Below are 22,415 nucleotides of genomic sequence, written 5' to 3'. Positions count from 1 at the left end.
CCACGTGACTCATCGTCCGCACGTTACGTGAATGTTCAATATCAACACAAAATGGAACACGAAACGCTGAATATAATTTCGATCAGATTAGAATCAGACAAAAAAGACCTAGGTAAATACTGTTTCGGAAACAGGATTGTCGATTTTTGTGAGCAATTAGCGAGTAACAGAGCAGACGTGGGATGGCAGGAGAGTGTCACGTGTTGGGTGGACACATACGTCAATGTTTGGGTGCAGTATAAACTGGAGTTCGAACCCTTGCACCAACTCCCCGCCTCCAGTTTCCTCTAATCTTATATTTTTTATGATATATTTAACTATCTGTTTTATATTTAAGTTGTATTTAAATATCTGTTACTATGAAATTAACCTCTACTTTTATCAAAATAAAATATAAGAATGTCTAATAAAAGAATGTGACTGTTTCTAGGCAGACAATAAAGGAAAATATTGGTACTTTTTGATTGTGCAAAAGTTTCTTTTGATATATTATTATTATAATCCTATAATATAAAATTATAATATTATAATCCTGTAATGAGTAGGCCACCAAAATAATAATAATGATAATAATAATAATAATCTAATTTTCAGGTTCGCAAGCAAAGAATCCCGACTATGGAGACTGATATATGAATGGCGTAAGATGGCACAGCCTCCACTGCTGTCTGCTTCAATACAGTGACTCTCCTTGGACTCTCTGACTCTGCTGACCGCAGAGTCCTCACCAACGCTCCAGGCAGACTCGCGGCCACTCCTGGCAACATCTACACTGACAAGCATCACCTGATCTAATGAGAAAATTGGTGTGAATGTTAAAAAACTATTTTTATATTAATTTTCCGCTTGACCATATAACCTCCAAAAGACTTCATAGAGAGTAAACAAATTCTCTGCCTATCGAGACGCCATGTTGAGGGCTACTATGGCTTTACGGGCTTCACATGGCTTGGTATTTTGGGAGGAACCGAGGCTTCGAACCCCGAGGTTTCGAGCCTGGAGTGTCAGTGGGCAGCTCAGATGGCCAAACATTAATTTCTTTGCCACAACACTATTATATGGACCTATGTGGACTATTATGTACTGATCCCTCTCTAAGCAGTATAGGAACCATGAACTGTTTGGAGCTCACTGTATAGTGACCACTGTTAATTGGCTACTATGCCAAGTGGACTTCAAATCATTGTCAAAATTGTCAAACTATTTGATTGGGAATAATTTTACTCTGTCAATGTTTCAAGTTCACGTCCCAATTAATTATGTATTTGTCTTCGATTTTATGTTAAGTGATTCAGAGACGACTTTGTATTTAAGTGAAGCCTGAATGTTGTAAATTATAGATGCTGATCGCAGAAGTCTGTGATCTCTCTTATTGTTGTGATGTTTTCACCAGCCATTATGTCACTTGTGAGGGAGAGTCAGCTGTAAGTGCCAGGTGTGAGGGAGTATCAGCTGTAAGAGCCAGGTGTGAAGGAGTGTCAGCTGTAAGTGCCAGGTGTGAGGGAGTATCAGCTGTAAGAGCCAGGTGTGAGGGAGAGTCAGCTGTAAGAGCCAGGTGTGAGGGAGTGTCAGCTGTAAGAGCCAGGTGTGAGGGAGTATCAGCTGTAAGAGCCAGGTGTGAGGGAGTGTCAGCTGTAAGAGCCAGGTGTGAAGGAGTGTCAGCTGTAAGAGCCAGGTGTGAAGGAGTGTCAGCTGAAAGAGCCAGGTGTGAGGGAGTGTCAGCTATAAGAGCCAGGTGTGAAGGAGTGTCAGCTGTAAGAGCCTGGTGTGAAGGAGTGTCAGCTGAAAGAGCCAGGTGTGAGGGAGAGTCAGCTGTAAGAGCCAGGTGTGAGGGAGTGTCAGCTGTAAGTGCCAGGTGTGAGGGAGTATCAGCTGTAAGAGCCAGGTGTGAAGGAGTGTCAGCTGAAAGAGCCAGGTGTGAGGGAGAGTCAGCTGTAAGAGCCGGGTGTGAGGGAGTGTCAGCTGTAAGACCCAGGTGTGAGGGAGTATCATCTGTAAGAGCCAGGTGTGAGGGAGTGTCAGCGTAAGAGCCAGGTGTGAAGGAGTGTCAGCTGTAAGAGCCAGGTGTGAGGGAGTGTCTGCTGTAAGAGCCAGGTGTGAAGGAGTGTCAGCTGAAAGAGCCAGGTGTGAGGGAGTGTCTGCTGTAAGAGCCAGGTGTGAAGGAGTGTCAGCTGAAAGAGCCAGGTGTGAGGGAGAGTCAGCTGTAAGAGCCAGGTGTGAGGGAGTGTCAGCTATAAGAGCCAGGTGTGAAGGAGTGTCAGCTGAAAGAGCCAGGTGTGAGGGAGTGTCAGCTATAAGAGCCAGGTGTGAAGGAGTGTCAGCTGAAAGAGCCAGGTGTGAGGGAGAGTCAGCTGTAAGAGCCAGGTGTGAAGGAGTGTCAGCTGTAAGAGCCAGGTGTGAGGGAGTGTCAGCTATTAGAGCCAGGTGTGAAGGAGTGTCAGCTGAAAGAGCCAGGTGTGAGGGAGTGTCAGCTATAAGAGCCAGGTGTGAAGGAGTGTCAGCTGAAAGAGCCAGGTGTGAGGGAGAGTCAGCTGTAAGAGCCAGGTGTGAGGGAGTGTCAGCTATAAGAGCCAGGTGTGAGGGAGTGTCAGCTGTAAGAGCCAGGTGTGAGGGAGAGTCAGCTGTAAGAGCCAGGTGTGAGGGAGTGTCAGCTGTAAGAGCCAGGTGTGAAGGAGTGTCAGCTGTAAGAGCCAGGTGTGAGGGAGTGTCAGCTGTAGGAGCCAGGTGTGAGGGAGTGTCAGCTGTAAGAGCCAGGTGTGAGGGAGTGTCAGCTGTAAGAGCCAGGTGTGAAGGAGTGTCAGCTGTAAGAGCCAGGTGTGAGGGAGTGTCAGCTGTAAGAGCCAGGTGTGAAGGAGTGTCAGCTGAAAGAGCCAGGTGTGAGTGAGAGTCAGCTGTAAGAGCCAGGTGTGAGGGAGTGTCAGCTATAAGAGCCAGGTGTGAAGGAGTGTCAGCTGAAAGAGCCAGGTGTGAGGGAGTGTCAGCTGTAAGAGCCAGGTGTGAGGGAGTGTCAGCTGAAAGAGCCAGGTGTGAGGGAGAGTCAGCTGTAAGAGCCAGGTGTGAAGGAGTGTCAGCTGTAAGAGCCAGGTGTGAGGGAGTGTCAGCTATAAGAGCCAGGTGTGAAGGAGTGTCAGCTGAAAGAGCCAGGTGTGAGGGAGTGTCAGCTATAAGAGCCAGGTGTGAAGGAGTGTCAGCTGAAAGAGCCAGGTGTGAGGGAGAGTCAGCTGTAAGAGCCAGGTGTGAGGGAGTGTCAGCTATAAGAGCCAGGTGTGAGGGAGTGTCAGCTGTAAGAGCCAGGTGTGAGGGAGAGTCAGCTGTAAGAGCCAGGTGTGAGGGAGTGTCAGCTGTAAGAGCCAGGTGTGAAGGAGTGTCAGCTGTAAGAGCCAGGTGTGAGGGAGTGTCAGCTGTAGGAGCCAGGTGTGAGGGAGTGTCAGCTGTAAGAGCCAGGTGTGAGGGAGTGTCAGCTGTAAGAGCCAGGTGTGAAGGAGTGTCAGCTGTAAGAGCCAGGTGTGAGGGAGTGTCAGCTGTAAGAGCCAGGTGTGAAGGAGTGTCAGCTGAAAGAGCCAGGTGTGAGGGAGAGTCAGCTGTAAGAGCCAGGTGTGAGGGAGTGTCAGCTATAAGAGCCAGGTGTGAAGGAGTGTCAGCTGAAAGAGTCAGGTGTGAGGGAGTGTCAGCTATAAGAGCCAGGTGTGAAGGAATGTCAGCTGAAAGAGCCAGGTGTGAGGGAGTGTCAGCTATAAGAGCCAGGTGTGAAGGAGTGTCAGCTGTAAGAGCCAGGTGTGAGGGAGTGTCAGCTATAAGAGCCAGGTGTGAAGGAGTGTCAGCTGAAAGAGCCAGGTGTGAGGGAGAGTCAGCTGTAAGAGCCAGGTGTGAGCTAGGGAGTGTCAGCTATAAGAGCCAGGTGTGAGGGAGTGTCAGCTGTAAGAGCCAGGTGTGAGGGAGAGTCAGCTGTAAGAGCCAGGTGTGAGGGAGTGTCAGCTGTAAGAGCCAGGTGTGAAGGAGTGTCAGCTGTAAGAGCCAGGTGTGAGGGAGTGTCAGCTGTAGGAGCCAGGTGTGAGGGAGTGTCAGCTGTAAGAGCCAGGTGTGAGGGAGTGTCAGTTGTAAGAACCAGGTGTGAGGGAGTGTCAGCTGTAAAAGCCAGGTGTGAGGGAGTGTCAGCTGTAGGAGCCAGGTGTGAGGGAGTGTCAGCTGTAAGAGCCAGGTGTGAAGGAGAGTCAGCTGTAAGAGCCAGGTGTGAGAGAGTGTCAGCTGTAAGAGCCAGGTGTGAGGGAGTGTCAGCTGTAAGAGCCAGGTGTGAAGGAGTGTCAGCTGTAAGAGCCAGGTGTGAAGGAGTGTCAGCTGAAAGAGCCAGGTGTGAGGGAGTGTCAGCTATAAGAGCCAGGTGTGAAGGAGTGTCAGCTGAAAGAGCCAGGTGTGAGGGAGAGTCAGCTGTAAGAGCCAGGTGTGAGGGAGTATCAGCTGTAAGAGCCAGGTGTGAAGGAGTGTCAGCTGTAAGTGCCAGGTGTGAGGGAGTATCAGCTGTAAGAGCCAGGTGTGAGGGAGAGTCAGCTGTAAGAGCCGGGTGTGAGGGAGTGTCAGCTGTAAGACCCAGGTGTGAGGGAGTATCATCTGTAAGAGCCAGGTGTGAGGGAGTGTCAGCGTAAGAGCCAGGTGTGAAGGAGTGTCAGCTGAAAGAGCCAGGTGTGAGGGAGTGTCAGCTGTAAGAGCCAGGTGTGAAGGAGTGTCAGCTGAAAGAGCCAGGTGTGAGGGAGAGTCAGCTGTAAGAGCCAGGTGTGAGGGAGTGTCAGCCATAAGAGCCAGGTGTGAAGGAGTGTCAGCTGAAAGAGCCAGGTGTGAGGGAGTGTCAGCTATAAGAGCCAGGTGTGAAGGAGTGTCAGCTGAAAGCCAGGTGTGAGGGAGAGTCAGCTGTAAGAGCCAGGTGTGAAGGAGTGTCAGCTGTAAGAGCCAGGTGTGAGGGAGTGTCAGCTATTAGAGCCAGGTGTGAAGGAGTGTCAGCTGAAAGAGCCAGGTGTGAGGGAGTGTCAGCTATAAGAGCCAGGTGTGAAGGAGTGTCAGCTGAAAGAGCCAGGTGTGAGGGAGAGTCAGCTGTAAGAGCCAGGTGTGAGGGAGTGTCAGCTATAAGAGCCAGGTGTGAGGGAGTGTCAGCTGTAAGAGCCAGGTGTGAGGGAGAGTCAGCTGTAAGAGCCAGGTGTGAGGGAGTGTCAGCTGTAAGAGCCAGGTGCGAAGGAGTGTCAGCTGTAAGAGCCAGGTGTGAGGGAGTGTCAGCTGTAGGAGCCAGGTGTGAGGGAGTGTCAGCTGTAAGAGCCAGGTGTGAGGGAGTGTCAGCTGTAAGAGCCAGGTGTGAAGGAGTGTCAGCTGTAAGAGCCAGGTGTGAGGGAGTGTCAGCTGTAAGAGCCAGGTGTGAAGGAGTGTCAGCTGAAAGAGCCAGGTGTGAGTGAGAGTCAGCTGTAAGAGCCAGGTGTGAGGGAGTGTCAGCTATAAGAGCCAGGTGTGAAGGAGTGTCAGCTGAAAGAGCCAGGTGTGAGGGAGTGTCAGCTATAAGAGCCAGGTGTGAAGGAGTGTCAGCTGAAAGAGCCAGGTGTGAGGGAGAGTCAGCTGTAAGAGCCAGGTGTGAAGGAGTGTCAGCTGTAAGAGCCAGGTGTGAGGGAGTGTCAGCTATAAGAGCCAGGTGTGAAGGAGTGTCAGCTGAAAGAGCCAGGTGTGAGGGAGTGTCAGCTATAAGAGCCAGGTGTGAAGGAGTGTCAGCTGAAAGAGCCAGGTGTGAGGGAGAGTCAGCTGTAAGAGCCAGGTGTGAGGGAGTGTCAGCTATAAGAGCCAGGTGTGAGGGAGTGTCAGCTGTAAGAGCCAGGTGTGAGGGAGAGTCAGCTGTAAGAGCCAGGTGTGAGGGAGTGTCAGCTGTAAGAGCCAGGTGTGAAGGAGTGTCAGCTGTAAGAGCCAGGTGTGAGGGAGTGTCAGCTGTAGGAGCCAGGTGTGAGGGAGTGTCAGCTGTAAGAGCCAGGTGTGAGGGAGTGTCAGCTGTAAGAGCCAGGTGTGAAGGAGTGTCAGCTGTAAGAGCCAGGTGTGAGGGAGTGTCAGCTGTAAGAGCCAGGTGTGAAGGAGTGTCAGCTGAAAGAGCCAGGTGTGAGGGAGAGTCAGCTGTAAGAGCCAGGTTTGAGGGAGTGTCAGCTATAAGAGCCAGGTGTGAAGGAGTGTCAGCTGAAAGAGCCAGGTGTGAGGGAGTGTCAGCTATAAGAGCCAGGTGTGAAGGAGTGTCAGCTGAAAGAGCCAGGTGTGAGGGAGAGTCAGCTGTAAGAGCCAGGTGTGAAGGAGTGTCAGCTGTAAGAGCCAGGTGTGAGGGAGTGTCAGCTATAAGAGCCAGGTGTGAAGGAGTGTCAGCTGAAAGAGCCAGGTGTGAGGGAGTGTCAGCTATAAGAGCCAGGTGTGAAGGAGTGTCAGCTGAAAGAGCCAGGTGTGAGGGAGAGTCAGCTGTAAGAGCCAGGTGTGAGGGAGTGTCAGCTATAAGAGCCAGGTGTGAGGGAGTGTCAGCTGTAAGAGCCAGGTGTGAGGGAGAGTCAGCTGTAAGAGCCAGGTGTGAGGGAGTGTCAGCTGTAAGAGCCAGGTGTGAAGGAGTGTCAGCTGTAAGAGCCAGGTGTGAGGGAGTGTCAGCTGTAGGAGCCAGGTGTGAGGGAGTGTCAGCTGTAAGAGCCAGGTGTGAGGGAGTGTCAGCTGTAAGAGCCAGGTGTGAGGGAGTGTCAGCTGTAAAAGCCAGGTGTGAGGGAGTGTCAGCTGTAGGAGCCAGGTGTGAGGGAGTGTCAGCTGTAAGAGCCAGGTGTGAAGGAGAGTCAGCTGTAAGAGCCAGGTGTGAGAGAGTGTCAGCTGTAAGAGCCAGGTGTGAGGGAGTGTCAGCTGTAAGAGCCAGGTGTGAGGGAGTGTCAGCTGTAAGAGCTAGGTGTGAGGGAGTGTCAGCTGTAAGAGCCAGGTGTGAGGGAGTGTCAGCTGTAAGAGCCAGGTGTGAGGGAGTGTCAGCTGTAGGAGCCAGGTGTGAGGGAGTGTCAGCTGTGTCAGGTGTAAAGAGATGTCATCTCTGAAGGTGTCTGATGTAGAATTTACTTTTTCTGTTGTAAATATTGCTTTTGTGACTATTTTCACATGAATGGCCACCCAGTTTGGTGCCATAAGTGTGGTGCCACAAGTGTGGTGCCATAAGTGTGGTGCCATAAGTGTGGTGCCATAAGTGTGGTGCCATAAGTGTGGTGCCATAAGTGTGGTGCCACAAGTGTGGTGCCAACAGGGTGGTGCCACTACACTGTGGCACCACCTTATTGGTGCCACACTGGCTCCTGACATTCCTGTCCCCACACTCTGGTTCTACGGACCATTGTGTCGGTAGAGGAGCCATCACCAGGCGCGCGTGACCGCACAAGCACACATGCTCACACAAGCACGCATGAACGCACGCATAAACAAGACCATTATACCAGGCACAAAAAATCCCGCATTGGTACACAATGAACATACGTGCACGCATAAATACGCACGTGTATGAATGCACGCATAAACACGCACGTGTATGAATGCACGCATAAACACGCACATGTATGAATGCACGCATAAACACGCACATGTATGCATGCACGCATAAACACGCACATGTATGCATGCACGCATAAACACGCACGTGTATGCATGCACGCATAAACACGCACGTGTATGCATGCACGCATAAACACGCACGTGTATGCATGCACGCATAAACACGCGTCAGTGTAAGCACAAGTGTAAACTGTTTCGTACGCATACTTACGCATGTACATGACCAAGCTTATGTGATTATACATTTAACTTTGAACTGCATGGCACTCATTGGCTCGTCTTCTTCCTGGCACTGTATGACACCTGTAGTCCACCTGGCACTGTATGACACCTGTAGTCCACCTGGCACTGTATGACACCTGTAGTCCACCTGGCACTGTATGACACCTGTAGTCCACCTGGCACTGTATGACACCTGTAGTCCACCTGGCACTGTATGACACCTGTAGTCCACCTGGCACTGTATGACACCTGTAGTCCACCTGGCACTGTATGACACCTGTAGTCCACCTGGCACTGTATGACACCTGTAGTCCACCTGGCACTGTATGACACCTGTAGTCCACCTGGCACTGTATGACACCTGTAGTCCACCTGGCACTGTATGACACCTGTAGTCCACCTGGCACTGTATGACACCTGTAGTCCACCTGGTACTGTATGACACCTGTAGTCCACCTGGCACTGTATGACACCTGTAGTCCACCTGGCACTGTATGACACCCGTAGTCCACCTGGCACTGTATGACACCTGTAGTCCACCTGGCACTGTATGACACCTGTAGTCCACCTGGCACTGTATGACACCTGTAGTCCACCTGGCACTGTATGACACCCATAGTCCACCTGGCACTGTATGACACCCGTAGTCCACCTGGCACTGTATGACACCCGTAGTCCACCTGGCACTGTATGACACCTGTAGTCCACCTGGCACTGTATGACACCTGTAGTCCACCTGGCACTGTATGACACCTGTAGTCCACCTGGCACTGTATGACACCTGTAGTCCACCTGGCACTGTATGACACCTGTAGTCCACCTGGCACTGTATGACACCTGTAGTCCACCTGGCACTGTATGACACCTGTAGTCCACCTGGCACTGTATGACACCTGTAGTCCACCTGGCACTGTATGACACCTGTAGTCCACCTGGCACTGTATGACACCTGTAGTCCACCTGGCACTGTATGACACCTGTAGTCCACCTGGCACTGTATGACACCTGTAGTCCACCTGGCACTGTATGACACCTGTAGTCCACCTGGCACTGTATGACACCTGTAGTCCACCTGGCACTGTATGACACCTGTAGTCCACCTGGCACTGTATGACACCTGTAGTCCACCTGGCACTGTATGACACCTGTAGTCCACCTGGCACTGTATGACACCTGTAGTCCACCTGGCACTGTATGACACCTGTAGTCCACCTGGCACTGTATGACACCTGTAGTCCACCTGGCACTGTATGACACCTGTAGTCCACCTGGCACTGTATGACACCTGTAGTCCACCTGGCACTGTATGACACACATAGTCCACCTGGCACTGTATGACACCTGTAGTCCACCTGGCACTGTATGACACCCATAGTCCACCTGGCACTGTATGACACCCGTAGCCTCGTCACTGCGGCTGACTCAGTAAAATTATCTTCCACAACCCTCAATAAAATCAGAAATAATTCACTATATATATTTTTCCCCAACAAATTATATTCATTTATTCCGTCCGGTCTCTTTCCTGGTTAATCTCCCAGGGTTCACATCTCCCCGGGTTCATGTCTCCTGGTTCAGCGTCTGAAGCATGTGTAGAACTACCCAGAGATAACGACCTTCACAACAGCAGAACTACCCGGCCCTCACACAACTCACCGCGGCCTTGATAAGAACGGATACGAGGGGATACTAAGTCAAGTTTACATGTAAATAAAGAATGGTTTTTCCCCCCGGCTTGAAGGTTCTTCTAATGACCAAAGGATGAACACTCTAAGACTTGTTACCGTCGTCCGTTGTCGAGTGCCAGGCTTTTGTTTCGTTATCAATGGATTAGTCAGGATCGACTTCAAGACCATGATGAGGTTTCCGGTATACGAGACAGTAAATTATAAATATAATTCCCGGTAGCATTTGACTCTCGGGATGCGGTCGGACAAGCCCACCAAGAGTCGTGGCATTACCGTCGACCGTCCGGCGGAAGCGACAGTCTTTATTTGACGCTGCTCGTCACCGCTGAGATGAGGTATAGAGAGGGAGCCTGAAGCCTGTGTAGCACTTGGCAGGCTGAGGGGTGGCAGGCTAAGGGTGGCAGGGTGACCACCCATCTGCAACAACCACCATGCAACCTGACCAACAACCACCACCAACAACAACAACCAACTACCACCACTACCAACGACCACACCACCAACCACCACTACCACCAACCACCATAACCAGTCACCACCAACAACAACCACCACCACCACCACCACCAACCACCACCATCAACAACAACAAGCACCACCACCAACCACCACCATCCACCACCACCAACAGCAATAACCACCACCACCAACAGCAATAACCACCACCACCAACAGCAATAACCACCACCACCAACAGCAATAACCACCACCACCAACCACCACCATCAACAACAACAAGCACCACCACCAACCACCACCATCCACCACCACCGACAGCAACAACCACCACCACCGACAACAACCACCAACATGCACCACCACCACCAACATCCACCACCATCACCAACAACCACCACTAACCACCACCACCACCACCACACCACCACCACCACCAACCACCACCACCAACATCCACCACAAGCAACCACCACCACCAACATCCACCACAAACAACCACCACCACCAACTTCCACCACCAACATCCACCACAACAACAACAACCACCACCACCGACAACAACCACCAACATCCACCACCATCACTAACAACCACCACCACCACCAACCACCACCAACAACCACCACCATCACCAACAACCACTACCAACCACCACCACCACCAACCACCACCACCAACATCCACCACAAGCAATCACTACCACCAACATCCACCACAAACAACCACCAACTTCCACCACCAACAACCACCACCAACATCCACCACCAGCAACATCCACCACCACCACCAACAACCACCACCACCAACAACAACCACCACCAACATCCACCACCTCCAACATCCACCACCACCACCACCACCACCACCAATCAACCATCACCACCAACATCCACCACCAACACCACCAACATCCACCACCACCACCACACCACCCCACCAACAACCATCACCACCACATCCACCACCAACACCACCAACAACCACCACCACCACCATCAACCCCACCACCACCACCAACATCAACCACCACCACCACCACCACCACCACCACCATCAACCACCACCACCAACATCAAACCACCACAACCACCATCATCAACCACCACCACCACCAACATTTACCACCTCACCACACACCCCACCACAACATCAACCACCACCAACAACATCAACCACCTCCACCAACATCCACCACCACAACCAACAACCACCACCACCAACACCACCACCACCAACATCCACCACCATCAACATCCACCACCACAACCAACAACCACCACCATCAACAATAACTACCACCACCAACAATACTACCACCACCAAGCACCACCTCCAACAACAACCAACACCACCAACACCACCCACATCCACCACCACCAACCAACATCCACCACCACCAACCACCACCACAAACAACAAACAACAACAACCACCACCCACCAACAACCACCCATCACCAACAACCCACCACCAACAACCACCACCACCAACAACCACCACCACCACCACCAACAACCACCACCACCAACAACCACCACCACCACCACCAACAACCACCACCAACAACCACCACCACCGACAACCACCACCACCAACAGCCACCACCACCCCAACAACCACCACCAACGACGACCACCACCACCAACAACCACCACCAACAACCACCACCACCAACAACCACCAACAACCACCACCACCAACAACAACCACCACCACCATCCACCACCAACAACCACCACCACCAACAACCACCACCACCACCACCAACAACCACCACCAACAACCACCACCACCGACAACCACCACCACCACAGCCACCACCACCACCAACAACCACCACCAACGACGACCACCACCACCAACAACCACCACCAACAACCACCACCACCAACAACCACCAACAACCACCACCCCAACATCCACCACCACCAACGACCACCACCACACCACAACCACCACCAACAACCACCACCACCACAACACCACCACCACACCAACCACCACACCAACAACCACCACCACCAACAACCACCACCAACAACACCACCACCAACAACCACCACCACCATACAACCACCACCAACAACACACCAACCATCCACCACCAAACAACCACCACCCACCACACAACCACCAACCACCACCAACAACCACCACCACCACCAACAACCACCACCACCACCAACAACCACCACCAACCGACCACCACCACCACCACCACCACCACCAACCACCACCATCAACAACAACAAGCACCACCACCAACCACCACCATCCACCACCACCAACAGCAATAACCACCACCACCAACAGCAATAACCACCACCACCAACAGCAATAACCACCACCACCAACAGCAATAACCACCACCACCAACCACCACCATCAACAACAACAAGCACCACCACCAACCACCACCATCCACCACCACCGACAGCAACAACCACCACCACCGACAACAACCACCAACATGCACCACCACCACCAACATCCACCACCACCACCAACAACCACCACCAATCACCACCACCACCAACCACCCCACCACCAACCACCACCACCCAACCACACCACCAACACCACACCAACATCCACCACAAGCAACCACCACCACCAACATCCACCACAAACAACCACCACCACCAACTTCCACCACCAACATCCACAACAACAACAACAACCTCCACCACCGACAACAACACCAACATCCACCACCATCACCAACAACCACCACCACCACCAACCACCACCAACAACCACCACCATCACCAACAACCACCACCAACCACCACCACCACCAACCACCACCACCAACATCCACCACAAGCAATCACTACCACCAACATCCACCACAACAACCACCAACTTCCACCACCAACAACCACCACCACCACCACCACCATCCACCACCACCACCAACATCCACCACCAGCAACATCCACCACCACCACCAACAACCACCACCACCAACAACAACCACCACCAACATCCACCACCACACATCCACCACCACCACCACCACCACCACCAACAACCATCACCACCAACATCCACCACCAACACCACCAACATCCACCACCACCACCACCAACAACCATCACCACCAACATCCACCACCACCACCAACAACCACCACCACCACCATCAACCACCACCACCACCACCAACATCAACCACCACCACCACCACCACCATCAACCACCACCACCAACATCAACCACCACAACCACCATCATCAACCACCACCACCAACACATTTACCACCACCACCAACATCAACCACCACCACAACATCAACCACCACCAACACATCAACCACCTCCACCAACATCCACCACCACAACCAACAACCACCACCACCAACAACCACCACCACCAACATCCACCACCATCAACATCCACCACCACAACCAACAACCACCACCATCAACAATAACTACCACCACCAACAATAACTACCACCACCAAGCACCACCTCCAACAACAACAACCACCACCAACAACAACCACCACCACATCCACCACCACCAACCAACATCCACCACCACCAACCACCACCACAAACAACAACAACAACAACCACCACCACCACCAACAACCACCACCAACAACCACCACCACACCACCACCACCACCACCACACAACCACCACCACCAACAACCACCACCACCACCAACAACCACCACCACCGACAACCACCACCACCAACAGCCACCACCACCACCAACAACCACCACCAACGACGACCACCACCACCAACAACCACCACCAACAACCACCACCACCAACAACCACCAACAACCACCACCACCAACAACACCACCACCACCATCCACCACCAACAACCACCACCACCAACAACCACCACCACCACCACCAACAACCACCACCAACAACCACCACCACCGACAACCACCACCACCAACAGCCACCACCACCACCAACAACCACCACCAACGACGACCACCACCACCAACAACCACCACCAACAACCACCACCACCAACAACCACCACCACCAACATCCACCACCACCAACGACCACCACCACCACCAACAACCACCACCAACAACCACACACCACCAACAACCACCACCACCAACAACCACCACCACCAACAACCACCACCACCACCAACAACCACCACCACCAACAACCACCACCACCAACAACACCACCACACAACAACCACCACCAACAACAACCACCAATAACAACCACCACCACCACCACCATCCACCACCAACAACCACCACCACCAACAACCACCACCACCACAACAACCACCACCACCACAACAGCCACCACCACCACCAACAACCACCACCAACGACCACCACTACCAACAACCACCACCAACAACCACCACCACCAACAGCCACCAACAACCACCACCACCAACATCCACCACCACCAACAACAACCACCAACAACCACCACCACCACCAACAACAACAACCACCACCACCATCAACAACCACCACCACCACCACCAACCACCACCAACAACACAACCACAACCACCACCACCAACAACCACCACCACCAACAACCACCACCACTACCAATAACATCCACCACCACCAATAACATCCACCACCACCAATAACATCCACCACCACCAATAACATCCACCACCACCAATAACATCCACCACCAACAATAACATCCACCACCACCAACATCCACCACACCACCACCCACCACCACCAACATCCACCACCACCAATCCACTATCACCAACGACCACCACCACCAACGAGCACCACCACCAACAACCACCAACACCAACAACCACCAGCAACAGCGACCACCACCACCAACAACGACCACCACCACCAACAACGACCACCACCACCACCAACGACCACCACCACCACCAACGACCACCACCACCACCAACGACCACCACCACCACCAACAACCAACACCACCACCAACGACCACCACCACCAACGACCACCAACAACCACCACCACCACCAACGACGACCACCACCACCAACGACCACCACCTCCACCACAACCACCACCTCAAACAACCATCAACAACCACCACCACAAACAACCATCAACAACCACCACCACAAACAACCATCAACAACCACCACCACAAACCACCATCAACAACCACCACCACAAACCACCATCAACAACCACCACCACAACCACCACCACAAACAACCATCAACAACCACCACCACAAACAACCACCACCACCACAACAACCATCAACAACCACTACAATATCGGACATCGCTTCATAAATCACCTAATTGTGCTGTGGGATGCTTACTCGGAGGTGAGTGCCTCTCAAAGTCAGTCATATAAGGTGTACAGTGTGTTTTTTTTTATATAGTAATTAGCTTTGAACATAAGTAATTAAAATACGAAAAAGTAGCTCAAGAGCCTCAGCTTGGTACCAGCTTCTCACACCTGTGTGTGACATTACACCGCCACTGGCTAGACCTACCCCCCCCCCTCCTCTCACCACAACAAGCCAGTGTAAACACACACACATGCACGCACGCACACACTGGTGACCGCTCACCCTCACTCACCCACCCTCACCCCTCACGTTCCCACGCCTTACAGTACCCCAAGACACCCCCCTACCCCTCCCCCTATACACAAACACCCCCGCACTCAACACACACACACACACACACACATACAAACACACACACACACACACACACGCACGCGCACACACACACGCACGCGCACACACACACACACACGCACACGCACACGCACACGCACACGCACACGCACACACACACACACACACACACACACACACACACACACACACACACGAACGCACGCGCGTACACACACACACGCACACACACACACACACACACACACAACCTCTCTCTGTACCCTCCCGCACTAACCCCCCCCACACACCCTCTCCTCCCCCTCCCTCACTTCCACCTTCCACCTCTCCCATTACTCCACACCTCCTCTCTCTCTCTCTCTCCTCCCCCCCTCTCTCTCTCTCCCCCCCCCTCTCTCTCCCCCTTTCCTCTCTCTCCCTCTCTCTCTCTCCCTCCCTCTCTCTCCCTCTCCCCTCTCTCTCCTCTCCCCCTCTCCCTCCCTCTCCCCCTCTCTCTCCTCTCCCTCTCCCCTCTCTCCCCTCTCTCTCCCTCCCCCCCTCTCTCCCCCTCCCCCCTCTCTCTCCCCCTCCCCCTCCCCCCTCTCTCTCCCCTCCCCCCTCTCTCTCCCTCCCCCTCTCTCTCTCCCCCCCTCTCTCTCCCCCTCCCCCTCTCTCCCTCCCCCTCTCTCTCCCTCCCTCTCTCGCTCCCCCCCCCTCTCTCTCCTCCCCCCTCTCTCTCCCTCCCCTCTCTCGCTCCCACCCCTCTCTCTCTTCCTCCCCCTCTCTCTTCCTCCCCCCCTCTCTCTCTCCTCCCCCCTCTCTCTCCTCCCCTGTCTGTCTCTGTCTGTCTGTCTGTCTCTCTGTCTCTCTGTCTCTCTCTCTCTCTCTCTCTCTCTCTCTCTCTCTCTCTCTCTCTCTCTCTCTCTCTCTCTCTCTCTCTCTCTCTCTCTCTCTCTCTCTCTCTCTCTCTCTCTCTCTCTCTCTCTCTCTCTCTCTCTCTCTCTCTCTCTCTCTCTCTCTCTCTCTCTCTCTCTCTCTCTCTCTCTCTCTCTCACACACACACACACACACACTCATAGGGAAATCATGGAAGGGAGACGAACTCTGACTGCCAAACGCAGGAAATTCACAACTGGAACAAACACAGAGGATGGGATGGAACAGGAAGCCTGGATGAAGGAAGTACTCCAGCAAATGCAGAATGAATTCAGTGAAGGACTGAGGGTAATGAGGGAGACAGTAGCCAACCTGCAAGATGATTTAAGGGCAGCAAAGGAGGAGATAAGATACCTAAAGGAGACTCTTCCACAATACCAGGCACAAACCGTACCCCAGGGAGATGGGAATGCTACTGTGGAGGGGACCACCACAACCCAGATCTCATTTGCTGAAATGCTTAAAAAGAGCCCTGAAGCTAGGTCTGCGGTTAAGGAAGTTGCCATGGAAGTGGCTTCCTCTCAGGAAGCAGCTAGATGTACTAGCCGGCTGATAGAGAGAAATAGAGCAGTAGTAGTAGCAGGCATTGAAGAACAAACAGGGACCAGACCAAAGGAGCGGAGAGACAAGGACAAAAACATGATTAAAGAGATCCTTAAAGAGGTAAGGATGGAGGGAGCTGAGCGAAATGTTGAAAAGGTTTTCAGGCTTGGAAAGTACAACAAGGACAGAGACCGAATGATAAAGGTGGTTTTCATGAGCGAAATCGCGAAAGAGGAACTGCTAGCAAGGAAGTGTTGTCTAAAAGGTGTAGAGAAGTTCAAGAAAATATTCCTGCAGAGGGATATGACAAGGGAAGAGAGAATACGGACAGCAGACGCGAGGAAGGAGCGCAGGGAGAGAGAAGGAAATCAGAGTACCACAACCCAGAACCCTACAATCCCAGAGGGAAGTGGAGAACCCTCCTCAAACAGTGCAACAGCCACAGGGATTGGGGCACCACCCCCAAATTCTACCCAACAGACACCCAACCTGCCCCATCCCCTGTCAGCCCCCCACTAAGTACCCACCTAGGGCACCCTCCCCCCACCCACCCCCCTCCCCCCACTCACCCCCCTTCTCCCCCTCACCCCTCTCCCCAGGACCTCCCTTCTCCCCCATCCCCCATGCCCTCCCTTCTCCCACATGCCTTCCCGTCTCTCCCACCCCCATGCCCTCCCTTCTCCCCCTCCCCCTAAGCCCCCCACTCTCCCCCACCCCACCTAAGTCTTCCCCTCTCCCCCACTCCCCTAAACCCTCCCCTCTTCCTCACCCACCTCAGCCCTCCCTTTTCCCCCACGCCCCCCAAGCCCTCCACCCTTTTCTCTCCCCCCAAGCCCCCCCATCTCCCCTATCCCCCACAGCCTCTCCTCCCCCCATGCTTCCCCAACCCTCCCTCTCTTACCCACCCCCTGTACCCTCCCCCTCTTATCCACCCCCTGTACCCTCCCCCTCTTATCCACCCCCTGTACCCTCCCCCTCTTATCCACCCCCTGTACCCTCCCCCTCTCCCCCACCACCCCAAGCCCTCCCTCCTCCACCAATCCCCCCGTGCCAGGTCCCCCCAGCTCCCACTCACCCCAGATCCCAAAGGTCCCCCCCAGAAAAGAAGCAGAAGAGAGTCAGTTTCAGGGTGATGTACTCGAACATAGATGGGATCACAAGCAAGACAAGTGAACTAAGGGAAAGAGCACAAGAAGTTAACCCAGATGTAATCGGACTCACTGAAACAAAACTCTCTGGAATCATAACGAATGCCGTGTTTCCCCAGGAGTATACAGTAATAAGGAAAGAGAGGGAAGGTAGAGGAGGAGGCGGAGTGGCCCTACTCATGAGAAGGGAATGGAGTTTTAAGGAGATGGCCATCCCGGGCTGTGAGGAGTTCAGAGACTACATAGCAGGCACCATAACAATGGGAGGACCAAGAATAGTAGTAGCAGTAATATACAACCCTCCACCAAATGACAGGAGACCCAGTCAAGAGTATGAAAACAACAACAAGGCAGTTAACACTATAATTGAGAGGGCAGCCTCTGCTGCCTGTAGAAATAGATCCCACCTGCTCATCATGGGCGACTTCAATCACGGAAAGATTGACTGGGAGAACAAGGAACCGCATGGAGGCGAGGATACGTGGAGAGCCAAACTATTGGAGGTGGTGACAAGCAACTTTTTAACGCAGCATGTCGGAGAACCCACAAGGATGAGAGGCAATGACGAACCAGCGAGACTCGACCTAGTCTTCACTCTGAACGACTCCGACATAAGAGAAATCGGTTTTGAGGACCCAGTAGGAATGAGCGACCACAGTGTACTGGTGTTTGAGTACTTGATTGAAGAAGGGTTATTGAACTCGAGGAGGGATACCGAAACCAAAAGGTTAGCATACCGAAAGGGAAACTATGAGGGGATAAGAAAATTCCTAACAGATATAGCATGGGAAACAGAGCTCAGGGGAAAGACGGCCCAAGATATGATGGATTACATCACGCAGAAGTGCAAGGACGCAGCAAACAAGTTTGTCCCAGTCCAAAAGGAAAACAGAGAAATGAAGATGAGAAACCCATGGTTTAATCAAAGATGTAGGCTAGCTAAGCAGCAAAGTAAAAGGGCATGGAGAAACTATAGGAATAACAGGACACTGGAGAGCAGAGAAAGATACCAGAATGCCAGGAATGAATATGTCAGGATGAGAAGAGAGGCAGAAAGACAATACGAAAATGACATCGCAAGCAAGGCAAAGACTCAGCCTAAATTGTTGCATAGCCACATTAGGAGAAAAACAACAGTAAAGGAACAGGTTATGAGATTAAGGATAGGGGCGGAAGGATTCACTACAAATGACAAGGAAGTGTGTGAGGAATTGAATAAGAAATTCCAGGAGGTCTTCACCTTAGAACAAGGAGAAATTCCAGAGGTAAGTGAGGGAATAGCTAACCAGGAACCACTGGAAGAGTTTGAGATTACCAGTGGGGAAGTAAGGAAGTGTTTACTAGAGTTGGACGTGACGAAGGCTATAGGCCCAGATGGAATCTCCCCTTGGGTTCTAAAGGAAGGAGCAAGAGAACTGAGCCTACCACTCTCCATAGTGTATAACAAATCACTGGCAACAGGGGAACTGCCAGATATTGGAAAGCAGCTAACGTAGTCCCGATATACAAGAAAGGGGATAGACAGGAGGCACTGAACTACAGGCCAGTGTCCCTAACCTGCATACCATGCAAGCTGATGGAGAAGATTGTGCGAAAAAAACTAGTGGAGCATCTGGAGCGAAGGAACTTTGTAACACAGCATCAACATGGGTTCAGGGATGGCAGGTCCTGCCTCACAGGGTTACTTGAATTCTACGACCAGGCAACAAAAATAAGGCAAGAAAGAGAAGGGTGGGCAGACTGCATATTTTTGGATTGTCAGAAAGCCTTTGATACAGTGCCACACAAGAGGCTAGTGCGAAAGTTGGAGATGCAGGCTGGAGTGAGAGGGAAGGTACTCCGGTGGATAGAGGAATACCTAAGCAACAGGAGACAACGAGTCTGTGTGAGGGGTGAGGTCTCAGATTGGCGAGACGTCACAAGTGGAGTCCCGCAGGGGTCAGTCCTTGGACCTATACTGTTTCTGGTATATGTAAATGATCTCCCAGAGGGTATAGATTCGTTCCTCTCAATGTTTGCCGACGATGCAAAAATTATGAGGAGGATTGAAACAGAGGATGATAGTAGGAGGCTACAAGATGACCTGGATAGACTGAGTGAATGGTCCAACAAATGGCTGTTGAAGTTCAACCCGAGTAAATGCAAAGTAATGAAACTAGGCAGTGGAAACAGGAGGCCAGGCACAGGATACAGAATAGGAGATGAAGTACTTAATGAAACAGACAGAGAGAAAGATCTAGGAGTTGATATCACACCAAACCTGTCTCCTGAAGCCCACATAAAGAGAATAACGTCTGCGGCATATGCGAGGCTGGCTAACATCAGAACGGCGTTCAGGAACCTGTGTAAGGAATCATTCAGAATCTTGTACACCACATATGTAAGACCAATCCTGGAGTATGCGGCCCCAGCATGGAGCCCGTACCTTGTCAAGCACAAGACGAAGCTGGAAAAAGTCCAAAGGTATGCTACTAGACTAGTCCCAGAACTAAGAGGCATGAGTTATGAGGAAAGGCTGCGGGAAATGCACCTCACGACACTGGAAGACAGAAGAGTAAGGGGGGACATGATCACAACCTACAAAATCCTCAGGGGAATCGACCGGGTAAACAAGGATGAACTTTTCAACACTGGTGGGACGCGAACAAGGGGACACAGGTGGAAGCTGAGTACCCAAATGAGCCACAGAGACGTTAGAAAGAACTTTTTCAGTGTCAGAGTAGTTAGCAAATGGAATGCATTAGGAAGTGATGTGGTGGAGGCTGACTCCATTCACAGTTTCAAATGTAGATATGATAGAGCCCAATAGGCTCAGGAATCTGTACACCAGTTGATTGACGGTTGAGAGGCGGGACCAAAGAGCCAGAGCTCAACCCCCGCAAGCACAATTAGGTGAGTACAATTAGGTGAGTACACACAAACCACCACAACACCACCACCACAAACCACCACAACAACACCACCACACCACCACCACAACAACTATCAACCACCACCACCACAAACAACCACCACCACAACAACCATCAACAACCACCACCACAACCACCACCACAAACAACCATCAACAACCACCACCACAAACAACCATCAACAACCACCACCACAAACCACCATCAACAACCACCACCACAAACCACATCAACAACCACCACAACCACCACCACAAACAACCATCAACAACCACCACCACAAACAACCACCACCACCACAAACAACCATCAACAACCACCACCACAACCACCATCACCAACAACGACTAGCTGTCATGATACCGACCAGGTGGTGGTGGTGGTGGATAAAAGAGCCAGGCCTGGTCAGCCGGGCGGACTGTAATACAATAGGTGGTGTGGTGGCGTGGCCGTCCCCTCTACCAGCTGACAAGAAGGTGAGTTACCCTTCGTCTCAGTTGGTGTTTGGCCTCGTACAGTATGAGGGAGGGAGGGCGGCAGTGGCGAAGTCTGCAGCCTCCACCACTACTCTTCCTCCTCTCTCACTCCATACGAGGTCCAGCAGGTGAAGGAGGAGAGGGACAACACCCGCGGTGATGATGGGGAAAAAAGGAATTGCCAATGAAAAGCGCCAAGCCATTACGACTATATAGCACTGGGAAGGGGTCAGGATAAGGATTTGGGATGGGACGGGGAAAGGAATGGTGCCCCTTGGACGGTTGGGGATTGAACGCCGTTCTGCATGAAGCGAGACCGTCGCTCTACCGTCTGAGTCTCGTCGCTTCGATGGCCTAAAGTCAGAAATTGTTTGATAAATACTCTCAATTTATCAAACAATTTCTAACACAATAACGTTTTTCGATGTCTTCGGACACGATTAGAGATTCACATTTCGACATACAATCTTCTTTAGTGACGATTTTAGTCAACGTTGCAAATATGCATTAGGATCAGAGCTTGTAGTCCCCTAATCTTCTAAATAGTTCTCTAGCCTTTCAATTTAATAATATTGCTCTTGTATCTCAATATCCAACTCAAGTAAATACATGTCTAGCTCGATGACGGTCTTGAAAGTTGGCACCTCATCGTCAGTGAATACCTTGTCCCTTTCCAAGACAAGTTTCTCATCTCCAAAGCTAGGCGTCACGTCTTCTCCCATAAGTAAGTAAGTAATTATCAAAAGAAGGCACCAAACCGGGAAGGCTATGTAGCACCATCAAATACGCAAAATAATCAGAGGGCGCTAAATATCACCAAGGATGCCAATACGAGAACAAAAAACGCATAAGGCGAACGA

The 22,415-nt window shown here is 51.9% G+C and overlaps 1 protein-coding gene across 1 annotated transcript in view; it reads right to left on the bottom strand.

Moving 5' to 3' along the window:
- Positions 1–156: 156 nt before the first annotated feature.
- LOC138353943 (mucin-2-like) overlaps positions 157–22,415 on the bottom strand; it is a 56,387-nt gene continuing 34,128 nt past the window's right edge. The window contains exons 2-4 of the mRNA XM_069307375.1: positions 4,913–6,822; positions 1,972–3,885; positions 157–321 (exon numbers count right to left, since the gene is read on the bottom strand). Of these exons, the coding sequence (XP_069163476.1) occupies positions 157–321; positions 1,972–3,885; positions 4,913–6,822 (3,989 nt within the window). The remainder of the gene's footprint in view (positions 322–1,971; positions 3,886–4,912; positions 6,823–22,415) is intronic.

Source organism: Procambarus clarkii, chromosome 60 (assembly GCF_040958095.1).
Source record: "Procambarus clarkii isolate CNS0578487 chromosome 60, FALCON_Pclarkii_2.0, whole genome shotgun sequence".
In the NCBI taxonomy this organism is placed as follows: Eukaryota; Metazoa; Arthropoda; class Malacostraca; order Decapoda; family Cambaridae; genus Procambarus; species Procambarus clarkii.
The sequence above is the reverse complement of the archived record's forward strand: the minus strand, read 5'-3'. Positions and strand labels throughout refer to the sequence as shown.